Source organism: Martes martes, assembly GCF_963455335.1.
Source record: "Martes martes genome assembly, chromosome: 1".
NCBI classification, from domain to species: domain Eukaryota; kingdom Metazoa; phylum Chordata; class Mammalia; order Carnivora; family Mustelidae; genus Martes; species Martes martes.
Genome location: NC_137888.1, coordinates 208,670,438 through 208,684,927, shown reverse-complemented (window position 1 = coordinate 208,684,927; position 14,490 = coordinate 208,670,438). Strand labels below are relative to the sequence as shown.

The window sequence follows — 14,490 nt, the reverse complement described above, 5'->3', positions numbered from 1 at the left end:
TGATTGGTTTGCGTCAAGAGCCAGGTGGCTCACAGCCAATTGGATAGCAGAAGAGACAGACCTGAGGCAATGTTGGGACCCAATTTAGAGAATAAGGACAAATGATCGACATGAAGTTGAACCTATGGAGTCAGGCCAGGGCGGACCTCGGATCTAACTTCATGGAAAGGGCATGGACAGGGTGTTTGGCTGGTTGCTAAGGAGAGGTTGGCGGCTACCGGGACATAAGACTGATTGGTGAAAGTGAGAAAAAATGTAGCCAATGAAAGGAGAGCTGAGAGACTTGGGAACTAGTCAGAGAAGGGGAGTAGTCTGAAAAGTACCAATAGGTTAATTCGGCAGGGGGAGTCTCTGAAAAAACTTAGACAAGAGGGCGACAAAGTTAACCCTAGAAAAGAAAGACTTTGGAAATACAGCTCCTGTTACCTCCTAAAAGTCAGGCCATGAGGAAATTAATTCAGGCTCCTGGACTTGATGGGTATGTGCTAGGCAACTTCCCCTGTAGGTTCTATTCATGGTGCGCTCCGCTTGATCACGTGAGCCGGTTCCAAGATGGCGGCAGGGGTGGCCGGGTGGGGGGTTGAGGCAGAGGAGTTCGAGGATGCGCCTGATGTGGAGCCGCTGGAGCCCACGCTTAGCAACATCATCGAGCAGCGCAGCCTTAAGTGGATCTTCGTCGGGGGCAAGGGTGGCGTTGGCAAGACCACCTGCAGGTAAGGAAGCTGCGGCGGGGGCCTGGAAGACGGGTGGGATGTACCACCGGGCGAAGGGGAGGAGGCTCCGGAATGGCTTTTCCACCCCAAGCCGAGCAAGGGGGCTGGACCGGGGTCTTCCAGATTGTACTCCCAGAAGTTACCTGGGGCAAATGGAAGATACTGCCTGAATGCAGGCTTGGAACCCTCTGATTTGGACCGCCCCCGTTGCGGCTCAAGGGCAGACCCACATTGAACCCAGCGCACGGGAGCCACGAGAGCACTTAGGTGTCCCAGTCAGCTGCACCGTACCAGAGTGAGCTCGGAGTAGGGGGAGGGGCAAACTATCCTAGTCGGGGGAACCTTGACATTTTTTGGCCACGTGGGGGTAGGGGTGGTAGGCGGGAGGGGAGGCACGTGATTAGACCATTCCTGTCAGCTGGGCAGAGGGGGTTGGGGTCCCTGGGGCAAATTATCCTGAACCCTCCTGAATTTAGCGGGCGATGCAAGGGACCCTTTAGCTTAGCGTTTAGGGATGGGGTACAGGGTCAAGCCAGGCTGGCTGGACAGCTGGACCGTGCCACTCTGTGCCAACAAAGCAGCAGCGGGCATCAGGCCAGACCAACTCAGACAGCTGAACCTTATCACTGTAGACACCCAGAGGAGTCAGTAGGTGAAATCTGAGAAGGTCCCTATATAGGGGTTAAGTCTTGATTCCACAATTACCCATATTCTGTCCCAAGGCCCCTGTCAATCCAGATCCCCTGCTCCTGGGCCCTCTATAACCCCTTGCAGGCCTAGGGAGCAGAGCCTGACCCCTCACTCCCTGCCTTTTGACCTTTCCCTTGCCTAGCTGCAGCCTAGCAGTCCAGCTGTCCAAGGGGCGGGAGAGTGTTCTGATCATCTCCACGGACCCAGCCCACAACATCTCTGATGCATTTGACCAGAAGTTCTCCAAGGTGCCTACCAAGGTTAAAGGCTATGACAACCTCTTCGCCATGGTGAGTGGAGCCGGGCTCAGCTCCCCACTCTGGCAAAGGCCCTTCAGGCGCTCTCTGTGAACACCCACCATCAGCTACCATGTCCTGCACGTTCTCCATCATCCCTCAACATACCCACAGGACAACAAGCGATGAATGTTTGCAGAGCAGAAAGGAGGATGGCGTGACCAGAGTTTAGTGAACGAAGGGAAGGAAGGAGATATCATAGGTCAATCACAGCTCCATGGTATGAATCTTGCAGGCCACTGCCAACAGCTGTGTTTGATTCCAAGTTTAATAGGAAGCTGTTCATTTTAAGTAGGCCAATGTCATGGCCAAATTCATTTTTCGGAAGCTTCCCTATGGCTGCCATGCAGAGAAACTCAGGTGGGGGCAGAATGCTAGGAGAAGTGTTCAGGGGAGGAAGAAGTAGTGGGCTCCAGCAGGCACATCAGATCTAGAGAGACCACTCTGGGAGTGGGCGCAAAAGCCTGCCCAGAGTGAGTGAGCTGAGGAATGGAGACAGTGATCGCCATCATAGCAACTGAAAACCAGGGCCATTGCTGGAGGCACCTGAGGGTGGGTGTTGTTACGGAGGCTTTTTTTTTGAGTGGGGGGCTGGAGAAAGGAGATGCTGGAGCGTGTTTGCTGATGCAAATGCTCCAACAGGAAGGGACAAGTGAGGCTTCGGAAGGGAGCGAGGATGCTGGCAGAGAACGGTCCTCAGGCAGGTTGGTGGGTGTAAATTTCATTCAGCTCTCAGACCCAGGACATGGAGGCAGGGCAGGGTGGGAGGCACCAGGACCTTTCCTGTGGGGAGTTAAGGGTGTTGTCAGCCAGTGGCTTCTTTTTCCAATCAGGCACAGCACTGCTCTTAGCAGAGAGCAGGGGCTGAATGGAGCAGGGGGTGATGGGTAGGGTTTAAGGAGAAAAAAGAAACTCCTGAGGGTGTGTCTGGCTTGAGTGCCTATTGGGGATTGTGTTCAGGAATGGGGAGCTATGTGAGAAGTGTTTCTCAGCTGCGTTCCCCAGCTGTTCACCTCGGTGCAGCCATCCCAGAGAGCTAGGAATAATCAAAGTGGGGATGTTGCCAGCCACAGGGCAAAGTAGGCACCCTGTGGAGCCCAGGCTGGATAAGGGTGCCGGCCACAAGGGACACAATGACAGTGAACAATGGGAACAAGAAGGCCCAAATAGGTAGGAGGCAAGGAGGCCCAGGTCAGAGAGTGAGGGGTGGGAGCTTAGAGGTGGCCCAGTTACTGGCAATAACCCATTAAGGGTGTGACTGTTGGGGGTGGTGGGTGGCAAGCTCCCTGCAGGGAAATGACCCCTGAGGCCAGCGAGTTGGGGGCTTCACCATGGGACATGTGAAGTCCCCAAGGGCTGACATGGGAGGAGGATGAAGAGAGAGGCACTGAGTACAGGGCAGACCAGACACCCCGGGGACAGTTGTCCCTTCATGGCTTCCACATACATGTAGAGGGCCCGCTGTGGGCCAGACACTTCTGGGTGCCAGGGACACAGCAATAAACACAGAAAAACCCCTGTCTTCACAGTGCTGACCGCTGATAAAGGTGATAAATGTGATGAATCAACCATGTGAGGAGGGGTGGGGGCAGCTGGGGCGACATTGTTAGATGGGATGGTCAGGGAACGCTCTTGTTAGAGAAATGATCTGCACAAGGTCAGGGCCCCAGTTGGGGGAACAGCCCATGCAAGGGCCCAGCCATGGGCTTTGACTTCCCTCTGGGGCACTGATCACAGTTTACAATTTTCTATCTGTTTGTGAAACGGTTTGACCATTTGGGTGTCCACACGGGACCTGAGGGGCCAGGGGGAGGGCACCTCAGGGGTATCCCCAGCGATGAGCCGATGAAGGTTGGCATTCGGGGCCCTTTGTGGGCTCTCTTGCCTGCCGCCTGGGTGAGAAGGCCTGACAGTGGCAGCAGCCTGAGTCTTGACCCCTCGGCTCTCAGGAGATTGACCCCAGCCTTGGCGTGGCTGAACTGCCTGACGAGTTCTTCGAGGAGGACAACATGCTAAGCATGGGCAAGAAGATGATGCAGGAGGCCATGAGCGCCTTCCCCGGCATTGACGAGGCCATGAGCTACGCAGAGGTCATGAGGTCAGGCCCGGGCAGCAGGGGCGGGCGCTGCCTGGGGCTGGGGTGGAACGGGGCAGACAGGCCTGACCCTCGTCTCCCCCGCAGGCTGGTGAAGGGCATGAACTTCTCCGTAGTGGTGTTTGACACGGCGCCCACAGGTCACACGCTGAGGCTGCTCAACTTCCCCACCATCGTGGAGCGGGGCCTAGGCCGTCTCATGCAGATCAAGAACCAGATCAGCCCCTTCATCTCACAGGCAGGCAGGGCCCCAGGGCTGCCGGGCACCCCCCATGTCAGAGTGTGCGGACGAGCAGTAGCAGAGGCCTTCCTCACACACGCCCTCTCAGTCCGTAGTTCCCTGTGGTTGGGATGGCTCTCTCCCATGGGGGTGGAGGGAGACTGTCCGCCTAGTCCATAGGATTTGTATCTTGCCCCTACCCATGGAGTGCTCCAGGCAGAGCTTGGAGACACCTCCAGAGTCAGGTGGCTCTGGGCCTCCCCTTCCTCGCCTATCAAATGGAGGCCATACATGGGTTGTTCTTAACATGACAACCCCAATGCCCCCACATTTCAGCACACCACCACCCTCTCCCTTGGTGGTGTGTGGTCCCCCTACAGGGACTTGTGCCTCAGTACCACAACTGTTGGAGGAAAGGTCTACCTGTGGGGAAACAGGCTCCAGGAAGTCAAGCCCTCTGGCCACAAGCCCCCAGAAATGCCAGAGCTGAGTTGACCCCGGTCTGCTTGAGGGCCTTTAACCCCAGGAGGTGTCAGAGGTTGTCCCCCTGGTATTTATTGTGTCCCCAACCTGCATGCTGTAAGGCACCCCAGGTAAGCTGTGAGCCCCACCCCACCCCCCACAGATGTGCAACATGCTGGGCCTAGGGGACATGAATGCAGACCAGCTGGCCTCCAAGCTGGAAGAGACGCTGCCTGTCATCCGCTCCGTCAGCGAACAGTTCAAGGACCCTGTGAGTCATGGTATGGGCGGGTGGTGAGAGGCTTGGGATGGGGACAGGGCCGGAACTTGCCCTTTGCTGTCCTTCCTCATGCCTGCAGGAGCAGACAACGTTCATCTGCGTGTGCATTGCTGAGTTCCTGTCCCTGTACGAGACGGAGCGGCTGATTCAGGAGCTGGCCAAATGCAAGATTGATACCCACAACATCATCGTCAACCAGCTCGTCTTCCCTGACCCCGAGAAACCCTGCAAGATGTGTGAGGCCCGCCACAAGATTCAGGCCAAGTACCTGGACCAGGTGTGCATGCCCCACTGCCTGCCTAGCCCTCACACCTTTGACCCTGGAAGTTGGGGCCTGGTCCAGCCCAACCAGAGCCCTATGGATCAGTTACTGTATTCTCTGACCTTTTACTCCGTCCTGTCTTCTAATCCTCTGCCCCAGCCTCCTGCTTTCACCCTAATTCTGACTCTCAAAGACAATAGCTGGCCTGGCCTGGTACCTCTGACCCCAGGGTGGGGGAGGCCCAGGCCTGTGATCTCTGACCTTACTGGTCTCACCCCCACCTATCAGCATGTGAAGCCCCTGTCCCACATTCTCCCCTGATCCTGGGAACCCCCAACCCAAACCCTCCCATTGACCCACATTCTGTCCCTGCCCTACAACCCCCTGACCGCCACCATCTGCCCTATGCCCTGGCCACAGATGGAGGACCTGTATGAAGACTTCCACATTGTGAAGCTGCCGCTGCTGCCCCACGAGGTGCGGGGGGCTGACAAGGTCAACACCTTCTCTGCCCTCCTCTTGGAGCCCTACAAGCCCCCCAGTGCCCAGTAGCACTGCTGCCAGCCCCAGTCGCTACCATTTCACACCCACCCTCCATCCCCCACCCCAGGGGGCAGAGTTTGCACAAAGTCCCCCCCATAGTATAGGGGGAGCCACTTGGGGGGCGGGGGGCGGGGAGGAGGTCTGTTCCCCCTGGTGGGGCTGAGGGGGCTATAGCTGCCCCCACCTCTCCCTGCCTCTCGCCCCTCAATAAAATGATCTTAAACCACTGTGGATGTTGATGTAGAGGGGTTAGGGATCAGCACCTTTAGGTACAGTTGCACAGGGTGTACACTGCACAAAGATGTCACATCTAGAGGGACCAAGTCACACCAGAGATCTAATAGAGGTGAATGTTTATTATGGTAACTTTGGAAGGAGTGTATCTTCTTTAAGAGAGTGTCTTTTTCTAACTCAGTGGGTAGCAGTGTCCCTGCTGGGCCTATAAAATCTGTAGTAGAAGGGGAGCATCTGCCTGCTTCCTTTGAGGTTCAGAGCGTGGGAACTGGGAGGCCCCTTGGCCAGCCCTAGGCTGGTGGGGAACGGATTAGGCCGGCAGCGGGCCCAGCACTGCCTGCTGTTTGGTTTAGGAATTAGTGGGCGCCCTGGGCAGAGGTTGGGCCTGCCAGACTGAGGATTAACAGTCTCCGCCCCACGATTCCTGTTCCCATGGGATGGCATCAGCTCTTCCCAGCACAGGGCTGCAACAGGGGGCTAATTAGGAGGCAGGATGGAAGAGGACTCAGGTCAGGTGGGCCCCTGAAGTCCTGTCTGCCTAGAGAGCAGCCTCACTGGGGGATAGGCCCCATGCTTCCTGCAGTTTGAACTCTGGTCCTTTTATCCCTAAAATGGAAACATAAAGTGTGGCCATTCAGAATCATGGTAAAATTGACCAGACCTTGGAAGGGTTTAGCACACCAGCTCGGAAGGCATTTAGTGGGCTCCCTTACCCCTTCACTCCTCCCCCTGCTACTGCCTGGACAGCCAGTGTCATCCCCACTTGAGAGACCCAAGACTGGGGCATTTGCAAGTTCCAAGCCAGAGCTGGTTCGAGGGGACAGAAAGAGGATGCCGGAGGACATGCATGAGTCAGGAAGTGGTGCTCAGGCTGCACACGGGTGTGCCAGGGTGTGCGTGTCAGGGGAACCCAGCCCCGAGTCTAGATGTGTCCCCCCCACCACCACCACCATTCCGCTGGGTGTGTGCAGGCAGGCGTGGACAGGTTCAGGTGGCCCTTGTAAACAAATACAGTGGTGCAACCTGTGACAGACCCCAGGCTCCGAGCCAAACTGCCTGAGTTCAAAAACCAGCTGTGCCTCAAGCCATGTGTCATCTGAGCCTCAGTTTCCCTACCTGGATAGTCGGAATAACAAAAGCACCGGTTTCTTAGGTCCACTTGTAAGGACTCAGGTGAAGTAAGCAGCGCCAGGCTCCACCAGGCACAGAGCCGCCAAGGAGTGTTTGTTATTCTTCCCTGTAACAATTATTCTGCATGTGAACTAGCCCGGGCAGCCCGGGCAACCTGCCCCAGGACCAGCGGGGGTCCAGCAATCAGAAGTGTGTGGGGACATGCGTGAGTTGGGGGAGGACGGCTGAGCACAGAGTGGGGGCTAGCTGTAGTGTGTGTAGGGACGCGGCCTAGGAAGTGGGGACCCCTGGTCATGAACCGAGACCATCCTCTGGAAGCCCACGCCCTGCCCTGGTCCTGAGTTGAGCCGCGCCACTCCCTTGCCCCCTTTTATGGGCTGTCCGGCAGCTGGACAGCGGAGATTTGGGTCTGAGGGTGGCCAGCCCGGGCCAGTTCCTAATTACCCCGGGGCAGGGCAGACATCTGCCAGGCTGGGAACACGGTGTCCTGGCTGGCAGGGCTGCAGGGCGGGGCTGCAGCAGGCCTCCTAGTGCACACAGGGAACCCGAGGGGCTTCAAAGGTGCCCCTCTCGGGGTTGGAACTCTGAGCCTCCGCACCTTCCACACCGGGTTATGAGTTTGATGTTGGGGAAGGGGCTATTGTGTCAAGCGGGGGGGATCTCCCTTTGTAGGGGTGTCTGTGAAGGGGGAGCATCTGCCTGCATCCACACCAAATTAGGGGACAAGGTTGTGTGTTCATGGTAGTACTGAGAGTATCTGGCACCGAGGTGTGTGTATGGGTGTGGGTGCTTGGCACACTGCGGTGAGGGAGCAGTGGGGGGAATGGCGGGGGTGGGCATGAGCCCATCTGGTTAGAAGGGCCTGTGGGACTGTAGGGGAGGGGTCTCTGTTGTGGGACCCTGCTCTGACCCCAGGACCATGTGCCACTGTGTTGAGGGTAAGTGTGCCTGCATCTGGTGTGTGACCACAGGTCAGAGTTTGTGCAGGAGAGATCGGGAGTAAATATATGGTCCTCCCGTGTATGGTTGTGTGCGTGAAGGCATTCTGGGGTCTGTGCTTAGCGGTTATGTGACCTTGCATGTCTTTGTTCCATGGTGTGATCATGAGGGAATGCGGGGTCCCGGGTCCTGAGTGGCTGGAGTCCCATACAGATGGATACCTGAGAGCCGAGAGCCTGATGGGTTAGGGTCCATCTGCCCATATTTAAATGTTGGGGTGGGTAGAGCTACCCGTGTATTGTGTGACTACATAAGTCTTTGTGACAGTGTAGACTGCCCTCTGCGTTACCGCAGTTGTGGGAGGTTGTGTTAAAAGCAGCTCAATTTGTGTCTGCATCTACGGTGTGTCTTTCTATGTGCATCCTTGTGGAGTGACACACCCTCAGCAGTGTGTGTGTGTCTCTGGAGCTGGGAAGGACACAGTCACTGCCCCTTCCCCCAGCTTAGGTCCAAGATCCCTTGGACGGGCCAGTGACTAACAAGGACAGAGACAGGGAGGAGCGAGGGAGGACAGGGTGGATTGCTCCCCCTGCCCCAGGTAGCAAACTGGCAGGACTTCTCCAAACAAACTTCTGAGGCTGCAGCCAGGGGGCGGGCGGGCCAGGGAGGGGCTGCCCACGCCCACTCCCCAGCCCCCTCCCCCCAGGGTCTGGCTTCAGCCCCACCTAACGCTGAAGTCACCCGCCCATTCTGTCCCTGGCCCCGTTTGTCTCTGCACCCTGCACCAGGTGAGAAGGGCCCAGGCCTGGGGGAACAGGATCCTGAGGAGAGACGGGTCCTTAGGCAGGAATCCATCAAACTCCTCAGGGTGGAGAATCAAGGGCTCTGAAGGCTGGAGGGGAATGGACAGATGAAAGGTCCAGGTGGGTCCATGAGAAGGGGGAAGGGACAGAGCCTGGGCAGTTAAGTCAGTCGGCAGTGGGTAAGCTGGGGGAATTGTGTAGGGGAGAGACGAGCCGGAGGAGAGGGCCTGGGGGACAGAGCCTGGGGAACTGGAGGCTTGGGGACTGGGTTTCCAAGGGCTTCAGAAGGGCGTGCAGGGCTGGAGGATGAGCTGAGACTGGGAGCTGTAGGGGTGAGGTGGGGGACCGGCTGAGATGGGACCTGTAGAAGGGGATCTAGGCTGGGGAAGAGCCCGAGTCCTATGACTCTACAAACTGAGGCGCTGGGGACTCAGGGAGTGGGGAAGGCTGTAGCTGGAGCCCAGGAAAGGGGGCTGGGATCGCATAGAGGGCTACTGGGGCTGATTCCGGGACCCAAGGATCTTGGGGGTGGAGGGTGGAGGGAGAGGGCCTGGAGAGGTAGACGCCAGACGCTGGGACCAGGAACCTTGGGAAGAGGGAGGCCTGCCAGAGGGGGCTTGGGAAGGACTGGGGTCTAGGGCCGGACTGAGGACGCGCGGTAGGAGACCGGAACCTGGGCGCGGGACGCCGCCGAGGAGACCATGGTGCGGGAGTGGAAACCAAGCTGAGTCGGCCCGCACCTCTCAGCCCCCGTCCGCAGCCCGGGGGACCCGTTCCTCCGCCCACAGGCTGGGGTCCGCTTCAGCCCCGTCTCCTTCGGCGCAACCGGCCGGGCGCTGCGATGACCGTCACGTACACAGCCCGCGTGGCCAATGCGCGCTTCGGAGGATTCTCGCAGCTGCTGCTGCTGTGGCGCGGGAGCATCTACAAACTTCTGTGGCGCGAGCTCGTCTGCTTTCTCGGGCTCTACATGGCGCTGAGTGCCGCCTATCGGTGAGGCGGCCCTGGGCTGGGGGGCGCCGGCCAGGGAGCCTAGGGAAGAGACCTTGGGTGTGTCCAGGAGGGAGCTCTCCTGTGACCCCCTGCCCCCTCCCTCGCAGATTCGTGCTGACAGAAGAGCAGAAGCGTTACTTCGAGAAGCTCGTCATCTACTGTGACCAGTATGCCAGTCTCATCCCTGTCTCTTTCGTGCTGGGTGCGTTCGCTCCTGAGTTCCCCATTCCCCTAATACCCAGAAACCCATTTCCAGGCCTTTTGGAGACCCCATTACTCAAAAGACTACCCCCTCAAATCCAACCACAACGGACGCGTATTTCTACATCTTTCATGCCAGGTGTGGCCCCAATTTACAGAGACCTTGGATGTCACCTGGTTACAGTAAGCCATGAGAGCTCCGTATCACCCATAGGCTTATCCTTGGCCATCTCAGGGTCTCCCCCCTGTGTCTGCATGAGACTCCTAATGGCTCCCTACATGTCCTGGGCCCCAGGGGCCCCTCCAGTGACCCCATATGACTCCATCCTCTCAAGTGCAGCCTGGAGGACATTTCTCTGACAAGTCAGTGACTTCACGTGACCCCAGCCTCCAGTTTCAGGTCCCCACGCTCCCAACCCTGGTGACAACCTGTCTTTGTAGGCCCTGTGTCTCCATCTCCGTACTGAGATCCCAATCCCCGATCCCAGGTGACAATCAAATAGCCAGGGTGACCCAGCCTGCTCTAGCCTCTCTGACCAGAGGGCTGCCCCCCCCACCCGATTCCCAGCCCAAGTGGCCCCGAGAGGTGGGTGGGTGACAAGCGTCCCCGGGTATCTCTGATTGCAGATCATCCCTCTTGCCACGACCTGGCCCTAGGATCCCCACTTAGCCCCGCCCCCCCCATTGCCGGCTGTCCTGCAGGTTTCTACGTGACGCTGGTGGTGCACCGCTGGTGGAACCAGTACCTATGCATGCCGCTGCCCGACGCGCTCATGTGCGTGGTGGCAGGCACGGTGCACGGACGCGACGAGCGGGGCCGCCTCTATAGGCGCACGCTCATGCGCTACGCGGGGCTCTCGGCTGTGCTAATCCTGCGCTCAGTCAGCACCGCGGTCTTCAAGCGCTTCCCCACCGTGGACCACGTAGTGGAGGCGGGTGAGGTTCCGCCCCGAAGCCGGACGGGGGCGGGGCTGAGGACAGGGGGCGGGGCGAGTAACCTCCCACCCACCCCGACTTCACCCCGTCCAGGATTTATGACCCGGGAGGAGCGGAAGAAGTTCGAGAACCTGAACTCGTCCTACAACAAGTATTGGGTGCCCTGCGTCTGGTTCTCCAACCTGGCTGCTCAGGCCCGGCGCGAGGGCCGCATCCGCGACAACAGCGCCCTTAAACTGCTGCTCGAGGTGGGCCCACCGGGAGGTCATTCATACAAAATTCCAGGGAAATTACACCTCCCCGGAATTGTGTCAGACGGCGGCCTGCCACGCGCCTCCCACGAGGCAGATTCCCAGATTCCTAGCAGCCCCCAGGTGCACACTTATCCCTAGGGGGCCAACTCCCAGGCGCATAGTACCCCTACCCCAGATGTACACGCCCCACTAAGTACTCTCCCTGGAGACCCAGAAGCGCACGCCCACATCCCACCAGGTAACCACTCACCTCCAGCCCACGTACCTACCCACACCTGATCCCCATGTGTGCGCCCGCAATTCAGGCCCTCTCGTGACTTGTATCTGCACCCAGGAGCTGACTGTGTTTCGGGGCAAGTGTGGAATGCTCTTTCACTACGACTGGATCAGCGTACCCCTTGTCTATACCCAGGTAACCCTGCCATGCCTCCGCTTAAATCGGGCATCAGACGCTCTGACGCACGGGTCTCAAGGAAAGACTGAGGGCCAGCTAAGACCCCGTATCAGTGATGCCCCGTCCTAGTCCTCGGCTCTCCAGGACCTCCTGAGACCGGGAGAACCCTGACCTGGTGACCCACCCCGCCCCCCAGGTGGTGACCATAGCTGTGTACAGCTACTTCCTGGCCTGCCTCGTCGGTCGCCAGTTCCTGGACCCAGCTCAGGGCTACGAAGGCCACAACCTGGACCTGTGCGTGCCCATCTTCACCCTGCTGCAGTTCTTTTTCTACGCTGGCTGGCTCAAGGTGGGTGGGGCCCCGAGGCAGGGCCCCCGGGAGTGGGATAGGCACGGGTTCACAGGGCTCTACCAAACTATTCTCTCCCCCTTCAGGTAGCCGAGCAGCTCATCAATCCCTTCGGAGAAGACGACGATGACTTTGAGACCAACTTTCTGATCGACCGCAACTTCCAGGTGAGACTCGGTTGTGACCATCTGGGGCTCCCAAACCGGCCTTGGCCCCACCATCCGCCTAGACTTGTCCGAGCTTGGGCCCTGAACTATCCTTCTTTCTTTGGTCACCATACTCCTAACCCATCCTGAGGTGTCCACCCCGCGGTGCCCGTGCTGTGCCAGGCTCCACCCGGCCCCGCATGCCCACGCCCGCAGGTGTCAATGCTGGCCGTGGATGAGATGTATGATGACCTCGCCATGCTGGAGAAGGATTTGTACTGGGATGCAACCGAGGCTCGCGCCCCCTACACCGCAGCCACCGCGTTCCTGCTGCAGCAGCCCTCCTTCCAGGGCTCCACCTTCGATATCACGTGAGCCAGCGGGATGTGCGGGGCCCATCGGTGGGGCCTCCTGCAGGAGGGGCTTCTGGCCCTGAGGGGATTATCCAGTCGAAGGGGCTATAGGACCCCAGGACAGGGCCAATTTGGAGACTCGGGGCTAAGACCTAAAGTCTGTGAGGACTAGAATGGAGGTAGGGGGCAGGATCCGGGTCAAGGTCTGGGACGGCCACTGACTGGGGGCAGACCTAAGCGCTAATAAGGTCTATGAGGATTGGACGGGCGGCCAGAGGCAGTGCCGGAGACGGCGGCCGTCACAACTGAGACTTGAAGGGCTAAGTTTGAGCTTAGCCAAACCCAGAGGATAAAAGCAGGCTCTCTAGAGAAGGACCAAGGTCTTTTGAGATAAGTGGGACAAAGGTGTGGGTGGAACCAGGAGGACCAGCTTGTCTCGGTCTCTGTCAATCAAGGAGAGCAGCGAGGTCGCAACGCTTAACCACTGTCCGTCCGACAGGTTGGCTAAAGAGGACATGCAGTTCCAGCGGCTGGACGGCGTGGACGGACCGCTGGGAGACGCACACGGCGACTTTTTGCAGCGCCTCCTGCCGGTAGGCGCAGGCATGGCCGCGGGAGGCCTGCTCGGCCGGCGCCTGTCCCTAATGCGCCGCAAGAACAGCTGCGTGTCTGAGACGTCCACAGCCGCCAGCTGCGCGTGCGCAGGCGCCCCCGACGGCGTGGCCCCGGAGTGCGGTTGCGGGGACCCGCTGCTTGACCCCGGTCTGCGGGAGCCAGAGCCGGAGCTCCCCGTCGGCCCCGAGATGCCCGTCTCAGGGCCCGCCCCCGAGCCCTTCACAGCCGTGCCTATGCCCGCGCCGCGGGGACCGGCTCCTCCCTGGCTGCCCAGCCCCATTGGCGAGGAGGAGGAGAGTCTAGCCTGAGGGCCTAGGATCCCCAAGGACAGGGACACAAACCCCGACAGGGCACGCAGGCAGCAGTTCGGGTCTGCATAAGCCGCGTGTGGACTCTACCTGTCCGATTTCGACCGGTTCCCGCCTCCTGCGCGCGGCCCTTCACGTCTGGCACCGGGGCTTGGAGCGCCTCCTGTGGGCCAGGCACTGGGCTAAGGGTGAAGGATTCTTCCAGCTCCTTCGAACAGCAAGCAGGTCCTTCTCACCAGCTCTGCTTCCCTCCCTCCACCGCCTGAGAGGACCCATCGGTGTGCCTTGCCTTTATTCTTTCCTTAAAATGGAGATGTGAGTGCCTACCTCATTGAGCTATGGGGATGAAATAACGGCTTTAGAGTGTTGATCCATAATAGGTGCTCAATAAAATGTTAGTGGTTTTTACACAAACATTATTAGCCTGACTTTTCCTGCCAGGAATTAGGCTAAGTAAGATTTGAGAATTCTTCCAGATTCTTTGGTCGCACGCTGCCTTTTTCCCCCCAAACTCTGCCCTCTGAAATGACCCCATCAGTGTCCATGGCTTTACTCATTCATTAATGTACCAGCCGGTCCCCAGACCACAGCCTCCTCCTGTCAGTCTTGTTTTATGATTCTGCAAGTGACTTCTCTGCCCCAAGTCCCTGCATTCTCTGATACCCCTTCAGCGCTCCCAGTCTTAATTCAATCATATGGTGAATTCACACGTGCAGCCAGGATCCCTCTCCAGATTCCAGACTGGGAGAGCCACCTGTCTGCTTGGTATCTCCCTGCAGCACCTTGAACAGAACATGCCCCCCCAAACCAGCTCCCTCTTGGCTCCCCAATCTTCCCCAACCTATCTGTTGGCTTTGTCCTTCTGGGTGATAGGCCCAAATTTGGGAATCCTCTCCACCTCTTTCTCTTACCCCCTCCATGTCCACCTAACAGCAAATCCTATCAGCTCCGTCTTCAAATTGTATCCAGAATCCGACCATTTCCCATTCCTCTAGGGCCCACATCTCAGAGCCCCCAATGTCACCCGCCCACTGGGACCAGGAACCACTGCTCTTGTCTCCCAGCTCCGGCCCTAACCACCCCCAATCTGTTTCTTCTACAGTAGCCAAAGAGAGCCCATGAACACCTAAGTCAGGTACTGTCCCTCCCTTCCTTAGGACCTAAGGAAGGTCCCATATCCCTTGGAATAAAAGTATTCCCTGCAGTTCACAATCTCCCTGCCCTCATTTCTCTCCCCTCCTCCCCTCACTCACTCCACACTGGGCTCCTCACT

General features: G+C 58.4%; 2 protein-coding genes across 2 annotated transcripts; both read left to right on the top strand.

Moving 5' to 3' along the window:
- The first annotated feature begins 530 nt into the window (after positions 1–530).
- Positions 531–5,925, top strand: GET3 (guided entry of tail-anchored proteins factor 3, ATPase). The gene is made up of 7 exons (XM_080821148.1): positions 531–713; positions 1,546–1,693; positions 3,649–3,797; positions 3,882–4,032; positions 4,640–4,747; positions 4,836–5,033; positions 5,439–5,925. Exons 1-7 carry the CDS (start codon positions 553–555, stop codon positions 5,568–5,570), a joined length of 1,047 nt encoding a protein of 348 aa, XP_080677274.1. The 5' UTR covers positions 531–552; the 3' UTR covers positions 5,571–5,925.
- A 3,865-nt stretch (positions 5,926–9,790) lies between these two features.
- Positions 9,791–13,628, top strand: BEST2 (bestrophin 2). The gene is made up of 8 exons (XM_080817701.1): positions 9,791–9,863; positions 10,565–10,798; positions 10,892–11,046; positions 11,387–11,464; positions 11,643–11,795; positions 11,882–11,962; positions 12,158–12,312; positions 12,794–13,628. The coding sequence occupies exons 2-8, from the start codon at positions 10,615–10,617 to the stop codon at positions 13,215–13,217; spliced, it is 1,230 nt and encodes a 409-aa protein (XP_080673827.1). The 5' UTR covers positions 9,791–9,863; positions 10,565–10,614; the 3' UTR covers positions 13,218–13,628.
- The last annotated feature ends 862 nt before the right edge of the window (positions 13,629–14,490 follow it).

Excerpts from the sequence above, each read along its gene's own strand:
- BEST2 (XM_080817701.1), top strand. The coding sequence starts at position 10,615 with ATGCCGCTGCCCGACGCGCTCATGTGCGTGGTGGCAGGCACGGTGCAC. Across the intron at positions 11,465-11,642 it reads TACCCCTTGTCTATACCCAG|GTGGTGACCATAGCTGTGTA; the intron begins GTAACCCTGCCA and ends CCCGCCCCCCAG. Across the intron at positions 11,963-12,157 it reads TGATCGACCGCAACTTCCAG|GTGTCAATGCTGGCCGTGGA; the intron begins GTGAGACTCGGT and ends CCACGCCCGCAG.
- GET3 (XM_080821148.1), top strand. The coding sequence starts at position 553 with ATGGCGGCAGGGGTGGCCGGGTGGGGGGTTGAGGCAGAGGAGTTCGAG. Across the intron at positions 1,694-3,648 it reads ATGACAACCTCTTCGCCATG|GAGATTGACCCCAGCCTTGG; the intron begins GTGAGTGGAGCC and ends CTCGGCTCTCAG. Across the intron at positions 4,748-4,835 it reads GCGAACAGTTCAAGGACCCT|GAGCAGACAACGTTCATCTG; the intron begins GTGAGTCATGGT and ends TCATGCCTGCAG.